We start from the raw sequence: 17,132 nt of genomic DNA, 5'->3' as shown, positions 1-17,132 counted from the left end.
AATTTCTTCCAAAAACCCTTTGCAATCGGCCAAAAATATTCAACAAAACCTTCAATCAGTCTACAGAATGCAAACGAACCTGGCTTTGTTTAAAAAAAAATCCGCCCTAACTAAGGTCAATCCAAAAACAGAATGGCAGTTTTTTATAGGCATGTTTTAAAACAGCCCTTATCGTGAGAAATATAAATTTTCGGTACGACGCAACTATTATTAAGAGGAGTTTGTGCCATTTTCTGCTACGTGAAGGCTAAATCAGCATTAGAAAATAAATTACAACCACATTATTGTACAGGGGTGAATTATTGACATGAAGTTCGTAGTCCTTTCCTGATCATTTTGACTCGAAAATTATTCAATAAGGAGCAAGTCTTATTGGTGAAGATTTTACCGTTCAACAGGATAGTGCAGTAATCCACAAGCCAGAAGAATGTAGTCTGCAGTACCTCGTGAATCACGATAACAAGGTTTTGAATTTTTAATGTCAAAATAAATTAATTAATGGGAAATTTATGTTTTCAATAAACCCCTCTCAGTTTAGCAGAATTAACTACATTAATCCAAAATAATCATGGACCAAAATAATACCTGACGACTGTAGAAAGGACCGCACGATAAAACCGCGATCCACGTGACAAAACAACCAGCTTAGTATCCGTATCCGTATCCGTTCTTTACCTACGATATCCACAGCTACAGCTCGAGTCTGTTGTTAAAAATGTTAAAAATGTCAATCAGTTGACATCGATGAATCGCACTCGGATAAAACAAGATCTCTTTTTCCGTTTCATTGCGCTCCAGAAGCTGGTTCAAAATAGTGATAATTTTGGAATGCGATTTTTGCCATTTCGCCATAAACAGCGGATCGGTCGCCGGATCCGATCGGTGCAGGGTTAAATTAAATGAGCTTCGGTCGAGTCAAGGAAAAACCCCAAAAGCGGCACACAAACCGCAGGACGGCAGCAGTGCCGGGTGGCGGCGGAGTAGGGGTTGGCGGATAGGCTTGTTAAGTAATTAACGTCGATACTTCTCCCCGGTCCCTTGATTTGCATAATTTTGTCTAACCCATTTTCGAGGCCCTACCACGCGAGGCCCAGGCCCAAAAGGGTTTCCAGCGCCGATCCGATTTGCTGCGCCGTTTCATCCTCCGGGGTTTTTGTTTCACTGTCCTTTGTTTCCTTATTTGCGTTGTGCACATTGTGTGTTTAGTTCTTTTTTTCTTTTTCAACCCAAACCGCGGATAGTGGACCGCGATGAGGCGCGACTAGCAAACATTCCTTTCGAATTTATTGCATGTTAATTTGATATCATAATGTTTTGCCGGACGGTTTGAGTCCCTTTTTATCGTGCCCCGTGTGTGCCCAATCGTTCCGCTGCCCCCCACGAAATAGTTTGTTGGCTATTTGTTAATTGAATTAGGCTTAGACCACCACCACGGTCGGACGCGAGCGCCCAGAAGGAGCCGAAGCAGCTAATTTATGCCGCACCGCAACGGACACCAACCGGCTCGAGGCTCGGAACCCTACAGGCGCGTGCGCGCGCGCGCGCCACATAATTGCGATCATAAATCCAACATTTTACCGAAGGTGATCAACGCACGCCTTGCGCACGGACGCGTAGGCAAGCAGGTTCGGAGCAGGCGGCTTGGACTCGGACACTCGGCACTACATTTTGATTGTTCGCAAAGTTCGAAATTACTGGTAAATCCGTTGGGATCATTTCTATGTAGCATAGGGAAATTGTTTTTGGCAAGGATTGCAAGCTGGGATATGTTTTCTTGGATTTGGGTTTGGGTTTTGGGTGGGTTTCGTATTGCATATAAAAAAATTATAAACATAAATAAATGTTCAGTCTTAATTAACACGATTTCCTACATCGATCGATAAAATCAACCCAATGGCTATGCCGTCTATGAGGTTTTCTGTTTATTGCATTGCAAGATTATCTATCTGTTGCATCGTCAACACATGCTGCAGGCAGTGCTGTACCGTTCCAATGGTATCACTTTTCTATTAAAATGTCTTTTGAGGCTAGCTTGTTCGTCATGTTGTAATTATGAATTTTATTGTTTGATACCAAACTCGTTCGGAATTGGTTCACCCAATAAAAATACTTGATCGATGATTATTGATTTATTTAATTATTGGTGGAATAATACGATTCCGGGGATTGTTCGACGCTTAAAAATGTGCATACCGTTGATGAACCAACCAACGGTTTGAGTGGTTCTGGGCAACACTCTGGGAGGTTCTGGGAGTCGTCGTAGGTTTTAACTAACAATTAAATTAAAAAAGAAATTAGCGTTGAGTAACGAAATGTTGCAGATTGAAAACACGTCTTTTTCGTTCGGGTCCGAGAACGCCGCACGGCCTCACCTCGTCTTACCGCCCAAAGCAAAGCGCCCACATCTCTGACGCGCGAAAATCTTCAGCCTCCTTCTTTCTTTCTCTTTCTACATCCACCCGCTTGCTATCCGGGAGCTGAAATGTGTCAAAAAACTAGACTCTTCTGACACGTCTGATTGAGTGGAGTGGAAACCCCTGGAGAGTGTCCCCACAGTGTGAAATTAACACCAATTATTTCGCACCCAGACGGCCAGCGCCAACGGCAGCACCAACACCTTCGGATAGGTTACCCTCATAGCCGTCTCCAGGCAGCCCCGGTATCTGGTTCGCTGGTCAATAAATTTCAGCACGAGAGAGAGAGTGAGCGCGCGAAGGAGAGAGAGAGAATGAGAGAGTACAACCTGTGAAATCTGTATAAATTAAATCTGCCCAAAATTCGCTGCCCCCCCACCCCTTCCTTGGAGGAAACACACATTCGCAGCGCAGCACGACGACAAATCCGCGGCGCGTAAATCGCCTGACGACGGTGACATAAGGCCAGCAGCAATTGCACATCGCATCCTTTCTCTCGGTCCCTCTCTCTTTCTTCCCCGCTGCCCGCTCGTCTTTAGTGCGGGCGAGGATGCGCCGGCCAGTGCGCAAGTGACGGTGCCCACAGATTCGGGGTTCATCGCTTACGCGTTCGGTGAGTCTTTCGTCTCGAACTGCCGTGGTGATTTTATGTTTATTTTTGGTTCCTTGTTGTTGTTTTTCTTTTTCTTCTTTGCTTTTTGTCGGCTTTCAACGCAAAGCAGAGCGCAAGTTATGGTGGCGATGATAACGTGGTAATGATGATGGCGATGATAATGAAGGGTGCGACGATGAAGCCAGCCCCAAACCAGTGCAAAAGTGCGAAAAAACGCACATTTATCGCGCCATGGTGGCTGCTGCAGGTAATGATCCTTTCCACGCCCGCACACACACGTTGGTAGTGCACTACAAAATGTCACCAGCCAGCGTACCGTTCGATGATGTGCATTTCGGTTGCCCGTCCATTCCGCGGTCCGCATAATTAGTCGATAAATTTTAACGAGCCGTTCAGCCGGCCAAGCAATCCACCGCCGTGTAACGGGGCCAAACACACACCCTGGGGGCCCCATTGACACGTCACGCCAGCTGCGGGCGGCCCGCCAAAATACAACGAAACCAGACACCGGCAAACCAGAGTGGGCTGTGCCGCGGAATAATTGCAAATGCTTGCCCACATACGGGCGCCACAGCGCCTGCTACTCCTCCAGCTGATAAGCCAGCTGTGCCCCGTTGTGATCGTGAGCAGATGACGAAACGAACACCGGGGGGCGCAAGGTGTTTGCGATCCAAGGACCCCCAGGAAAAGACCTACGGGTGCTAGCCGGGCCTAACTTTGCGGGCTCGCTGTCTGCCCAAACTCCCACAGAGCTCCTGCGAAACTGCGAACGATTGCGGCTCAACTAGTGAAATGTTGATAACCAGCAAAACACACCATTACAGAAAGTGACAGAAACTAACATTGTCCCTGAAGGAGAAGAAAGGGAAGTCAATGAACGAGAAAGGAAACGAACGGGATGGAGACAATTAGGAGTGAAAACGGAACGCCGAGAACATCACACGTTCTTTGGAGGACGTCATAAGCCTGTGGTCTGCAAAGACGACGGACTGGGCCGCGGCACGCTAACGCTTATCGAGCGTGGAATCAAAAATACTCGAAAGATATCGAGTGAACGCCGATTCCCCGCGATGGCGCTCCAGAAAATGCTAAAGGGCTGATGTCCTCCCCGAGGATATCCTCCGAGCTGGTAGGATTGTGACAGCCAGAGTGCCGAAACCCGACTGGACCCGGGGCCCGACAATCGGCCAGCCAGACAGCAGCAGATCTCACACGCGCGCGGGCATCGCTATCTGTTACTTTCGTGCATCGGAGATCGCCCCCCCCAAAAAAAATCAATTGACAGGACGTCTGTGGCGGAACACACGCCCAACACATACACCGTGTGGCGCTGGCCCTGGATCTCCTGAGATCCTTATCGCACGCACGCCACCGGAAAATTAATCAGAATCCCGAAACAAATGAGCCAACGTTTCAACGTGTTTGGTCAGGAAGGGACCGAAGAAGGATTCGGGTCTCCGATGGCGGTGACGTAAGTAGACGCGATTGTAGAGCCCTACATAGACGTCGTTTCAAGTCTCCTTCCCGATTGCCGGTCCCGGAGTTTTGATGGGCAGCCGCGCAGGATGCGATGCGGTGTCTGATCGGGATGGAGTTTGAGCTAGAATCGCACGCATCCTCCGTTTCTGTGTGTCTGGTTTCGCTCTATGCCGTCCCGGAAGAACAATTCCGGCCCGGCCTCCTCCAGTGTCCGGGGCCGTGTGTTGTCCGTGATTGAATGCGGAACGATTGAGGCATCGTATTTTACGTGGAGCAACCGGGACAGGTTGTCGGGATGTAGCGGGCAAAAAAAGCAAACGTTCCAAGCAAAGTGGAATTCCGGATGCTTCGCTCCGAGACTGCGAACCGAGCCGAGCACCGCATTCTCTGCGAACGGAGAATGACGGCAAAAAAAACCAAACGAGTAAGCCCCCGCGCCAGATGTAGGGCAACGACGAAACGGAACGACGAGATGCGGTGCGGCGACCGACCGATACAGACGTTCGGACGGTCGGCGTTGTCCGACGACGGAATCCACGACACACGGAAGAATCCCTAATTGGGCCCCCAAAACCGTCAGACGACGGCGGCGGCCGACGGGCTCAAAGTTAAGATGTCACCCGGTTGCGACCGCGCCGACCACGTGAAGCGAAGTGAAGAAGGATAAGAATGATGCACGCACACTACCGCCTCAGAACCGGACCGCCCGCTGTGAGGGAGAGCAAGTCTGGCGGGCTGCCTTCGATCCGATCCGACGCATCATTCCGAAGCCTTCCGTTTTTTTAGTTTTGAGATATTTTCGCTTTCGTTTCGCTGACGGGGGATGTGGCGTTCGAGAGAACTAACAGCACTGAACATAGTGGGTGGCTGGCAGCGGGTTCCGGCTCACGCTTCCGTTGCTACGATCCGTTTGCACTCGGCCCGGGCCGGCTCATGTTGTGCAAGGAATATTAGGAATGCGCTGGCCTCGCCAGCTTCAACTGGAAGGTAAAGGCAAGAAGGTCCTCCGAAATCCGCGCGCGCGCCGTGGGGTACGATGACGCAGCGCGGGCCGTGTATTAACCGACAGAACCGCTTCATCTCTTCATTCACCGCCACGGCGGTCCTCGCGGATGCGAGGGACCTCCCGAGGGATGTGAACACACTAACGACGCCGCGATCGCCAGCAAAAGGCACTCTTACATTCGCCGGATAGCTTCCGAGAGTAGCTTCGCTCATGCGGCCCTCGTGGTATGTTTCCTTTCTTCGAACGAACGGGAAACGAACGGGAAATTACTCACCGGAAGACCGAAGAAAGCGTCCGTTTCTCTGCTCTGCTGGCCTACCGCCAAGCCGGGTGGTCCGCATGAGACGAAGGCACTCCCCCATTTGCTTCCCGCATCAGGCTCTCGAGTGGCTTTTCACGCTAAATTTTACGGCACATTTAATTAGTTCCACTTTTAAGCAAACACACTCTCGAAACGAACGCAATCAAAGGGATACGAAACCGAAACCGTAACCTGTCAATCTACGTGGATCTACGCACCACCGAATCCGTGCCACGTGGGGCCAGTTGGAGAAGCTTGCACTAGGGGAACAGCAGTTTGGAAGAAGCAAAGTTCAGTTCGGAACGAACGGGAGAGATAGCACAGGGAAGACAATCGTTCAAAGCTGATCTGATCGGATTGAAGGATAGCTACACGATAAGCATCAGCCGTAGCAAATGTTCGCGAAACGAATGCGAATCATGAAGCGGCTTGCCCCGTGTGCGTGCTGTGATGGCTCCCAGAGAGAAAGCGAAGAGCGAAGGATCGTCAATCGCATCTTATATAAATCGGAAGCCCTAACAACGTCATCCATGCAGCGTCAGAACATCGAACAAGTTTCGTACAAAGTGTTTCCGCAGTTTGTTATCGTATGTGTATCTTTCAAATACGTACTATAATCGATATTTGTATCGCACGGGAACGTGCCGTTTACAGCATGATCAGATACGATCTGTTAACTGTAAGATAACTTTTTAGCTAGAGTTTAAAACTAATAGGCCGGAAGCTCTTCCTTTCTAAGCTAAACCCGCTCGAATGACGGACAAGCCTTACTGGTATCCGCGAAGGCCTCTTTGACACAGTGTTTTTATTCGCTAATCCGCATCCTACATACTGTGGATCTACCACGAGGACATGTTCTGACTCAGCCACGTTCTGACCTCGTTCATCGGCACATTATCAGCGTGCGGACTTTCCGTTCTCAGCTCATCTCCCGGAATCAATCATCAAAATTAACTAACATTAATAGTAGCACACTCAACATACACACCTAATACTGTGTATCTCGTATTGATAAAAGTTCCAATTTTCGGAACCGGCTGTCGTTCAACTCTCGTAAAATGTAGGCAACTGGCTAACAACCGTAAGTATCAAAATCGGGATATGCTGAACCGCAGTCGCAGTCTCCGGAATTCATGTAGCTACGTTTAAACTAGTGTTACTGTGCATTCTATGAAAAAAAACAAGTCGTACAAAGGTTTGCTACCATAATCATAAACGTACTGTTTGCTATCATAAATCTCTAGGATACTCAATAATCGATCGATCGATAATCGTATTGTAATTCGCTAATACACACTATGGTTTGGGTTATACGAACGGGATGCCTATTGGTAAAAGCTATTGGTAAGATAATATCAATCGACCTATTTTTCGTCCTAGAAGCATGTTCGTATTTATATTACCTATATTGGTAAACGTTAACATTATCGTATCGCGTTTTCGTTAAACTTTCGTGACTATAGGTAACTGGGTAACGCTAAAAGTTAACGAAGAGTTCAGCGTGGACATCGACATCCGCTGCGTTAGCGCCACCTGTCCGTGAAACGGAGAAGCTAGAAACTCACACTCAACACATACCCAAGACAAAGACCCTCAGGCGGCGCGGCGCACTAGCGCCCTCTAGTCGACGATCTACACTAAAGTCAGCTATTAAAACAACAGAACCTTATCTAACTAACGACCGGGCGATACTTAGACGTTTGTTTAAGAACAACTTCAGCGCACATTCTCTGTTCGCCCCCAAGGGTCGACCTAATATTAATACTAACCCACCTACCATACACGGGTAATACTGTGCATCTTCTTCTTGGCATAGGTTCAAATTTTCGGTACTGATTATCGTTAACCTTTGTAAGCTATGGGCCACTGCTTAACATCACAACTACCAAAAACAGGAAAAACTAAGCTATATCGCAGCCTTCGGAATTCTTAGATACATGGATAAACTAATGCGCGGCCAACCGGAACAACTTGACTCTAGAGCTGAGGGCCCGCCGCTAGATGCCGGTCGGAATTGCCTCGCCGATCTTCTTCGTGCGAAAGCGTTTGATCAACAGCTCGACGGACCAGGCAGTGATGCATAGAAAAATGCAAAACGACTGCGAGTGGATGCAGGCAGGGTAGCTGTCGGTCCAATCGCGGATCGCACCAATCAGCGGACCGAAAACGATCACAAACAGAGCCTTACCGACCATGTGCCACCCGAACGCGGCCGGCAGCTTCTCGAGCGACGAGTACTCCGAAACGCACAGCGTGAAGTTGGCGAGCGCCAGCCCACGGAAGAAGCCGGTCACCGACAGCCACACCATCACTTGGGCGTAGGTTTGCTGGTGGGCCACGACTGAAAGAAAGCAGAACGGAGAATAAATATGTTGCGGTCTGCAAAGTGAGTAAGCTTCTCGCACGTGCCAGGGTACTTACTGGATCGCAAGATGGCAACAAACACGTTCGCCACCATGAACATGTGGCGTTTGCGAATCTTCAGCTTGTCGCCGATCGGTGGCACGATGATGCGAGCTACGATGTCGGTCAATGCCGACACCGACAGCACCGTAGCGATCTCGCTTTTGGTGAAACCGAGGCTCGCCATGAAGAACGGCGTCACCAGCTTGAAGTTCATCTCCGCCACGTAAAAGATCGACAGGCCGAACAGAATGTTCAAGTAGGTGCCGTCTTGCAACAGCCCTGGGTCCATCTGGGTGGTAAAGCGCTGCAGGAACGAGACTTTCTCCGGTTTTACCATCTCCAGTCCCAGCTCTGACTTGACCGTTTCCATTCGTTTCGAGACACGCGACGGGGAACGGAAGAACGATGTGTTCATGCCGGCGTCGGTATTAACACGCCGGATTATCTGATAATCGACGTCCTCTGCGTCAGCGTCACCTGTCTGAGGAACGGAAAAGGAGGAAACCTTGTAGAGCCCCTGCTCGAATCACACCAGCACCGCCACCATCGAAAATACGTACGTCCACGTGAATGTGCAAACAGCTGCCGCTACCGGTGAAATCGAGGATCGAAAGCTGGGAGACAACGGACTCACGGCGCCTGCGCAGGGCCAAACTCATGCTGGCGGTCGAGGCGATGCGCGGAAAATTGGGACTTAGCGACGAGTTCACGCGCGGGAAGGTAGGCCGTTTCGGTAGCATGGGTCCTCCGAGTAGAGGCAACCCTGGTGACGGCGGAGCATCAGCGCTGTCGGACGCACCCCCAATTCTGACGGTCGACATTCGTTCCGGAATTCCTGCACCAATACCACCCACTGACTGCCTCGGTTCGCTTCTGGCGCTGCGTGGAAACAGCAACGTTTTGATCTCCGGCAGCGAGTCATTGTCACCGTCCTCCTGCTCCAAGATGATGCCCATCGCCGGGGCCTTCTCCACCATCTCGATGTCCACCTCTTCCTCCTTCATGTGCCACTTGGCCGGCTGTAGCAACATCGCGCCGAGTACCGCATTCAGTGCTAACCCGCTCAGTATGAGCACCGCGCCACGAAAGCCGTACAGTTCGAGCAGGATGCGCACCAGCTGCGGCAAGATAAGCATTCCGAGCGCCGTGCCCGCCATCGACAGCCCGACCGCTTGGCCCCGCTTCTTTGCAAAGTAGTGATTGAGGGCAACGAATGCGGCAGATGTTGCCAGCCCCACACCAATGCCTGCGAGAGTAAGATGGTGAGAAAAGCGAACTCGGCCTCAAAACAGAAACAACCTCATACGTCACACTCTTACCATTGATCACACTATACGTGGCTAAGATGTGTGCCATACTGGTGGCAGGCGACGTAAGCGCTAGGCCGAAGCAACAGAGCAGCGAACCGGCAAGTGCGACCTTCCGGTAGGAGAACTCCTTCAGCAGCGGGCCCACGAACAGACCGGAAAAGTTCATCATTACATCGAGCGTACTGATGATGATGGAAGCCCCGGTCGTTCCAACCTGCAGGTCGTTCAGTAAATCGCCAAACAGTAGCCCGAACGATTGTTCGATCGAACGCGTGGCTAACTACAGCCGTCACCAACCATGAGGCAGAAACGAAAATATGAAAAAATCACAAATTAAAGATTATGCATCAACAAGTAACGAAATCAAAAATGGAAAATTGTAATATGAGGAATATCTTTCCCCCTATAGAAACAGTCAGGTATTGTAAAAAACAAAGTGTAACCAATAGAAAAATTTCCACTCCCTAAGGGCACCTCAACGTATGCAATTATCTATACTATTCTATCTACATGCCGCGTTGCAAGCTCTGAAAAGATTGCATTCATACAATTCTCGATCGTCAGTAAGCGATAGGCCTACCGAATCGTGGGCACGTGGGACGACAACAATGCTGCTTGAAACGAGTTGTGAATACTTACATTCAGCATACTAACACCGAAAGTGGCCATCCATCCCCAACCTCCATCAGGGGCCACCTTCTTTGCCGCTCTCAGTTTCTCCATACCACCACTCTGCATTATGGTACGTGATGAACCCTTCACCTACACCGTTTTTTTTATCTCACCGGTTGTCTAGTTTAAACTATACGGCATCTATAATGAAAAAGAAACAATGCTACATTTAAAATCGGTTCCACACGTTCCACCATACGTTTGAAAGTTTCTTAATTCCACATGTTGATGATTTCAAGCCTCATTCACGCACGACCGAAACCGAATCTCTCATGGAACCTTACACAAACCTGATGAGACTATGAAAGAATAGAGCCTCCACGATACGACGGCACTGGGCTTCAATGGCCAATCTCCCGATCTCTATTTGTCTCCCTACAACGTTCTAATTAATGTATTTAAATGTCACTGTCCAAATAGTTTCCAATCCAGCCAGTGTGACGCACGAAGCAACGCCAAAGAACGCTAACTGCTAAACCAACCGTAAGCCAGTGAGTATTAGAATGCTCAACAGGAATCACTGCCACGTTGTTACAGCTACAGCTGACAAACGACAAATGACGATAGATGGCCTTTAACGTGTTGAGCCAAAGTGATAATAATTGATCAAGCAACCAGATCGCAACGGCACAGCATCGCCTGTCCCTCGTCAAATCAATTAACGGATTCGGATCCCGTGATCGAACCTAGTCCAGAGCAAAGTATTATACACACCATGCAAAACAGCGACAACGTTCACAGACTTTCGGTTCGATGTTGAGCCGTTGTTGCGATGTGCGGCTAGACAAAAACCAGCAGTCTACGACAATTGATGATCATTGATTTGAGGCGCTTTTGTGGATCCTACAAATTGCGAGCAGAACAATTAAGAATAACTCTGCTAAACATGTCGGTGGGAATACGCAACATACTGTCGATTACGATCAATAGTACAAACACGAACAATCACTCACATGGAATACTCCTCCACTGTATTGCAGCAGAAGCAACAAAGCAGGAGAAAGAAAAGAAATTAATCATGATAGTGCAAGATATTTATGACGAAACGAAGGATTGTACCCTCACTTTTCCCTAGTCGGAATAGTCGGCCAGATACCAATTGAATGGTATAATTAATTATCATTAATAGAACGTCGAGAGCCGTATCAAGTTCCACCTTAAAGTGTTACACTCAGGCTGACGCACCGTCAGGGTTCGAACTGACGTATTTCGCTTCGAAACCGATTAATCGGTGCAGCGCAGACAAATGGTCTACGGACGAAACACAATCAGGATTAGAAGTTTATAAAATAAAAATTAACGACATAAATATCAGCTTTCGCCATCATGAACACAAGTGCAGTAGAGATCGCTGTCAATCGCTGTAACCCCCTGGGTCACAATTGTCAGACCGGGTCGTCTTTTGCAAGGGCAATATTTTCTGTGCTCGCCACCGTCGCCAAGTATTACGATCGGTTTAATTTTGACCTCAATTAGATCACCGTGATTTTCTTTGTTGTACCCTCACAAAATGACTGTAAATGAAGGAATCAGAATAACCTCCTTTTTACGCTTCGTATCGCCTAAACCCTTTTCTCTGACACGACTAACCGCAAAACGGAACACGTGCCGACCTAGGAAGGCTAAAACTTTGCAATCCAGCACAGTGCGATGCTTGAAGCAACAAGCAACGTATGTTACTTGATACGATACCCAAATCAACTTCTCACGACGTATGCAGTTCCTACTGCTCTTCACAATTATGCGCTAAGCACTTTTACATACGCAGGGGAATCTTGGTCTGCTATCTGCTTCGGTTGCAGCAATCGAAATTGCGATGTGCAACCCTGTCGTTCTGTACTTTATGCTGAGCCTGGAGCGATAGGAAACGTGAAAACGGTCAGCAGGCAGGCAAACCACTTCACAGCACACCCGACGAGATATCTCTAGGGGATGTGGCGCTTACGATAGCAAAGTGACCAACCATCACTGGACTTTGATGGGCGGTCAGAGCGATGGTGTTTGTAGTTACTTTTACTTGAGATAGAAATCAATTGACATACGATGGCCATCGTTAACGTGGCCCATTATTATTGTTTGCTGCGCTTCGCCGACTTCGCCCGCCCGTGGGCTAGATACCGCTAGATAAGCAATCGCTTACGTTGGCGCTTGCTACCAATGGTCGAACTGAAACGATTGCCCGCCACATGCTGCACATCATACTGTGCGACAAACAAAGATCGGAGTACCGAACGTGACGGACAATTAATTCAATATTCCTGGGCTCGATAGTGCCCGAGAGTCCCCGCACACGCTCAGGTGCGTGCCTCCGTGTATGTGTTGCTTCTTATCGTGGTGATGTGTCAGAAAAAAGCGATAGAGACATCAGTTTCGTAGCCAACAAGCATACCAACACCATCGCCATGCTGCCGATGCCCGTTCAAACTACTAGAGGCGTTCTACAAATAAAAACAAGGAGACAAACAGTGAATGGTCGTCTTCATTACTCACCCCTTTCGTACACCACCCGGAACAGCGTGCGATCGGTACTTTTCGGTCTCAGGTTGGCGAGTTTGTTTGACGTTTTGATTTCGTTTGATTGCTGGAGTGGAACCTCGTGCACACACTCGCTGTAGGAAACACCACCAGGTGAACGGGTAAGCCACCGTTGGTTTGAACTGTCGTTTGAATCGTCGTTCACTAGGTACTAGAGGTTGATCGCTGCACATTCGTATTCGGCTCGGCAAGATTTTACAATCCTCGCCTAATTAGTCCCGACGTGCGGTTACGGCAACATGTGCACAGCGAATGGTGGTAACCTCGGTGCACCGCTAACATTGGCACGTGTTTGCGATCCGTTTCACGGTGTTTCGTGTTCTCCTTCGATACCGCAAGCTCACTGTAAGATACCAACAACAAAAAAAACAAACCAAGTATTGGTCAATACTCAACAAAACGCAACCTAAAATAGAACGAACAAAGTGAATAGCCACGCGTAAGCAATGTGTAGAGGGGGACCATCGGAAAACAATTGGCAAATACTATCGGCGAAAACGAACGCCGTGCTCTGATCTGAGCCGCCTGAGGGGTGGTTAAGGGGCAAGTAGCAGTTTATGATGGTTTGTTTGATTGAACGAACCGGCTCACAATACACAGTATGGTTCATCTGCTTCCTGGCACCAAAAACACACAGGCGAGTACTAGAGAGCTGCTCATGCTACTTTTTCCTTCAACTATTCCGCGAGTTAACCACCGCACACAGGCCGCGGACGACACAAAGCCACAAAACAGGTGATTGCTGCGTGTTGTTATCCCCGTGGCTGGTTGGCGACTTCGCACGATAGGTTTTCCAGTGCGCGCTGACGGCCACAACCGAGAAACGGAACAGAAACGAGAGAAAGAAAGAGAGAGATATATTATAGCACGATGGGGATTCGAAACCCGCGATACCAAACCGATACGATACGATTGAAACGCGCTACCAACCAGGCTATGAAGAAAGTCGGGGAGCGTTTGATTGTATCAGCGCGCACATGGTTTAAACATAGGCTAGCGTCGATCGGGTTTCGAGTTTCACTGCTTTGCTTCTCTAGAGAGCAACGTAGCCGTAGCTCTGCTACGATTTTGGCGAGCAAGATGTCAAAGTTGGCATCGAACTGCTTGCGGTTCTCGTCGTCGATGGCGTAATTTTCTCTCGCTCGGGGATTCTCGAGAATCCCTCGGCAGCTCGGTCTAGGGTTGTGGTCATAAAAACGAAAACCCATTCGCAACAAACGCGACGGGGCCACGCGGAACGATCAGATGCCGGGAAGATGTCAAGTCAAGTGACAGCTGAGTGAAGCCCCGAACCACAACAGTGATCAAGCTACTATCGGTTGCGGTTGATCGATTAAAGAGCACACTCGAACAGAGTGCTAAACACTCTCTGAACAAACTCTCGCACACGCGAACGTTTGCAATTCGCATAAATTAACCACCAACACCAGGATCCTTGTCGCCGCGCCTCAACCCTTTTGGGAGCCGCATCTTTTGGATGGCAGCAGCGGCACGCATTAGCATGAGTTAGCCACCGGACCGGATAACAAAAAGGCATACCAAACGCCAACCGTAGAGGCGCGTGCAGCGAAAGAGCGAAACATCATTCATCCGCCATCCGTTTAAAGCGGAAGCAATAGCTCCACGCCAAACAGTCACACACAAAAAAATACTCGATTCACTGTTTTTTGCCCGTGCACCAGCGCAGAATCAGTCGACAAGAAACCGGAACGTTTACAGCAAGCTGTGTGTTTCCGATGTCTTCCACGTTCACCAAACCGGGCGGCTGCCGGATGCTAACCGGCTTAAGTCAGTGGGTGAAGATTTCCACGGCCGGCAACACTTTCTTTTTCGGGGCACCAACACACACCGACCATAAAAAAGAGAAACAATCGCAGTCGAGAAACAGGTGAGGAAGCGAATTAAGGAGCTCCGAAGTGCATCGCGTGAAAGAATGTCTGGAAGGCCCATTCACATACCGTGTCTATTTCCTAGTAGGAGGTTTGGAACTCTTTTTGGGCGTTCGTAGCGATCGTTCGATTTAATTGGCCTTTTATCCGAGTTGGCGCCATTCACCGCAGGGTGTACTACGGTAATTGGCTGACTGAATGAATGACTGGAAGACAACGAAACACACACCGTTCAGCAAGAAACTTCTGGGCCGCACTGAAGCGGCAACCGCAGCTGTTCCGTCAGTGGCGAGAGACAACATTAAATATAGAGACAGAGAGAGAGAGAGACCGGACAAAGAAAACGAGAGTCAAGCGGAAAAGCGGAAGCGAAGAGAGTGAGGAGAACGATCGTGAACCAAAGTGATAAATCAGTGCTGTGGAGGGAAATTCCTTAAAGGCATCCGCGCTCAACATTTCATATCTCTCCTCTATCTTCCTCTCTCTCTTTCTTTTTCTCTCTTTACCGTCTCAGCTTGATATGGAGTAACACCCGCAGGGCACAGTTGAAGGTATCAAAGGATAACGCACGCTGACGAAGCACGAAACCAACAGAGTCGTTTAAGAAGGCAACGGAAACTTATGATGCTGCCAGGCGCATCTGATGAGCATTCCCACTAGATGATGATAAACCGGTCGCAATTGAGCAGCGGCTTCGTAGCACGAGGCTAAGGTTGGATGGTCTGGGATTTCCTCTGTGAGTATCGTCACGATGTGGGGCCAAAATCAGGAACCTCCACTAGAAGAGAGCTAGATCACTAGATATAAATAGATACAATCCGTTACAGGACCAGCAAGACACATGTATCCGACGACCGATCGCCTTATAAGATCACACTTCCGGGAGAAGAATTGAAGAGGAGAAAGATGCAAGCATTCAGGCGGTTAGAGCATCGATCCAAAAGTTCCTCCAACAAGCGGACTTGGCGTACTTTCATCACATTGTTTCCAACCGGTTGTCACCAACCGCACGGTCTTCTTCGGCGCTCGGCCGAATCGCGTAAACCCGGGACACCGGGTGCTCCATGCCGATGCCGGTCCGACATCGCTATGAGTCTCTGTCTCTTTTTCCTACCACCAGCCAATGCCAGGCCACAGTTATCCCGATCGTGCTAGCGCGCTAGCCCGCTGGATCGCCATCGCCTTCAACAAGTGGTCTCCAAGGACTTTACGTCATTTAAGGGCGAGTCATTTCTCCAGGCCATTCAGGCATTGCAGCTCGCCCTTTTTGTTTGTGTTGCGCCAACTCGCTTCTCCAAAAACTTCCGCACAAACCAAGGCCCAAGTTAGACCAAAACAAAAACAACCGGCCCAAGTCTCAGGAAACAAGAAAACCCTGACCTACGCTGACGAAACCTACGTGTGAAAAGGTGAAAACATAGACAAAGAAGAAACCCGAAAGCGTACGGCCCTCTACGGGGATGCATCGCAATGTGCATTGGTGTGATGCGTTTTGCCGACGCCCAGCTGTTCGCTTTGTTCTATAGCACCCATTGCCTGCGCATACCAATGGTAGCAATGCCAATGCCAGGAACGCTGAGCACGCTCGATACGGTGGTAGGTTAGGAGCCAAATGACCTTTAGACGCACACTAAGCCGTGCGTTAACAGCGTATGTTACAACATGAAACACGTGCAATCAATATCATATAGCATTTCGTTTTCCTTTTTCGTATTTCCCTAAGCTAAGCGTCGGAGAGGGCGATTAATACGTAAAATCGTGGCCGATAAATCAATAGCTGATCGAAAACTCTCGTACAAAGTTGTGCCCCGTAGTTGAGTGCGTGAAGTCTGTTTAAAAGCATAGCTCTATACTTCGCATTGAACATCAAAGCTACGGAAAGTCAAACGAAAACAACGGATGATCTATTATTTAAACTATGTGTACCGTGCATTAAACGGTCGTGGTTATGCGGTGGGGAGCGATCGTTAAAGGGCAATAGTTTGAGTTTGCGGAGCACTGCGATCGCACAGCAAAAAAACACAATTAACACCTTGTGTTGCTTACGTTCATGACCGGTGTGTCAATAATGGGAACATTGTTAGGGTTTGATTGTGAAATTTCAGCAACCGGCCTCGGAGTTCGTTTCGCTTCAGCTCGCGACGCCTTCGAGTCTTCGCCTTCGCCTTCGAGAGGACGGCTGATCCGTCGACCGTACATTGGAAAGCTCCTCGAAAGTCTATGTCGCAAGCGTTGGCCAGGATCTGGCAGGACTTGCAATCGCTGGAGGTGATCCACCCTGGGGTCCCCCGGATGGCTCGATCCAGCTCAACATCATCTTCCCGCCAAGGGTCTGTCGCATGGTGAAAATCTGTAAAATTATCTTTCACGTGAATTACACACTCACCCGAAAGGGGAAACGAATTACGGCCCAGGAAGGCGGCACCGTTCGATTCTCAACTTTCAATGCCTTTGCTCTTCCGTGGAATTCGCACCTCACACAGCGATCGGTTCGATGCGTGAGGACG

The 17,132-nt window shown here is 49.0% G+C and overlaps 1 protein-coding gene across 3 annotated transcripts; it reads right to left on the bottom strand.

The window, feature by feature from the left end:
• Positions 1-6,451: 6,451 nt before the first annotated feature.
• Positions 6,452-17,026, bottom strand: LOC131213308 (uncharacterized). 3 transcript variants are annotated; one of them, XM_058207325.1, is made up of 8 exons: positions 17,012-17,026; positions 13,320-13,539; positions 12,692-13,079; positions 10,169-10,342; positions 9,539-9,809; positions 8,780-9,465; positions 8,235-8,700; positions 6,452-8,154 (listed from the first exon to the last, which is right to left on the bottom strand). In XM_058207325.1, the coding sequence occupies exons 4-8, from the start codon at positions 10,265-10,267 to the stop codon at positions 7,811-7,813; spliced, it is 1,866 nt and encodes a 621-aa protein (XP_058063308.1). In that variant the 5' UTR covers positions 10,268-10,342; positions 12,692-13,079; positions 13,320-13,539; positions 17,012-17,026; the 3' UTR covers positions 6,452-7,810. The 3 variants fall into 3 exon arrangements, with proteins under 3 accessions (XP_058063308.1, XP_058063307.1, XP_058063309.1); XM_058207324.1 differs by lacking the exon at positions 17,012-17,026 and adding an exon at positions 13,667-13,698; XM_058207326.1 differs by lacking the exons at positions 12,692-13,079; positions 13,320-13,539; positions 17,012-17,026 and adding an exon at positions 11,966-12,020.
• Positions 17,027-17,132: the final 106 nt, after the last annotated feature.

Source organism: Anopheles bellator, chromosome X (genome assembly GCF_943735745.2).
Source record: "Anopheles bellator chromosome X, idAnoBellAS_SP24_06.2, whole genome shotgun sequence".
Lineage (NCBI taxonomy): Eukaryota > Metazoa > Arthropoda > Insecta > Diptera > Culicidae > Anopheles > Anopheles bellator.
Note: the sequence above shows the minus strand (reverse complement) of the source record. Positions and strands in the feature narration are given on the sequence as shown.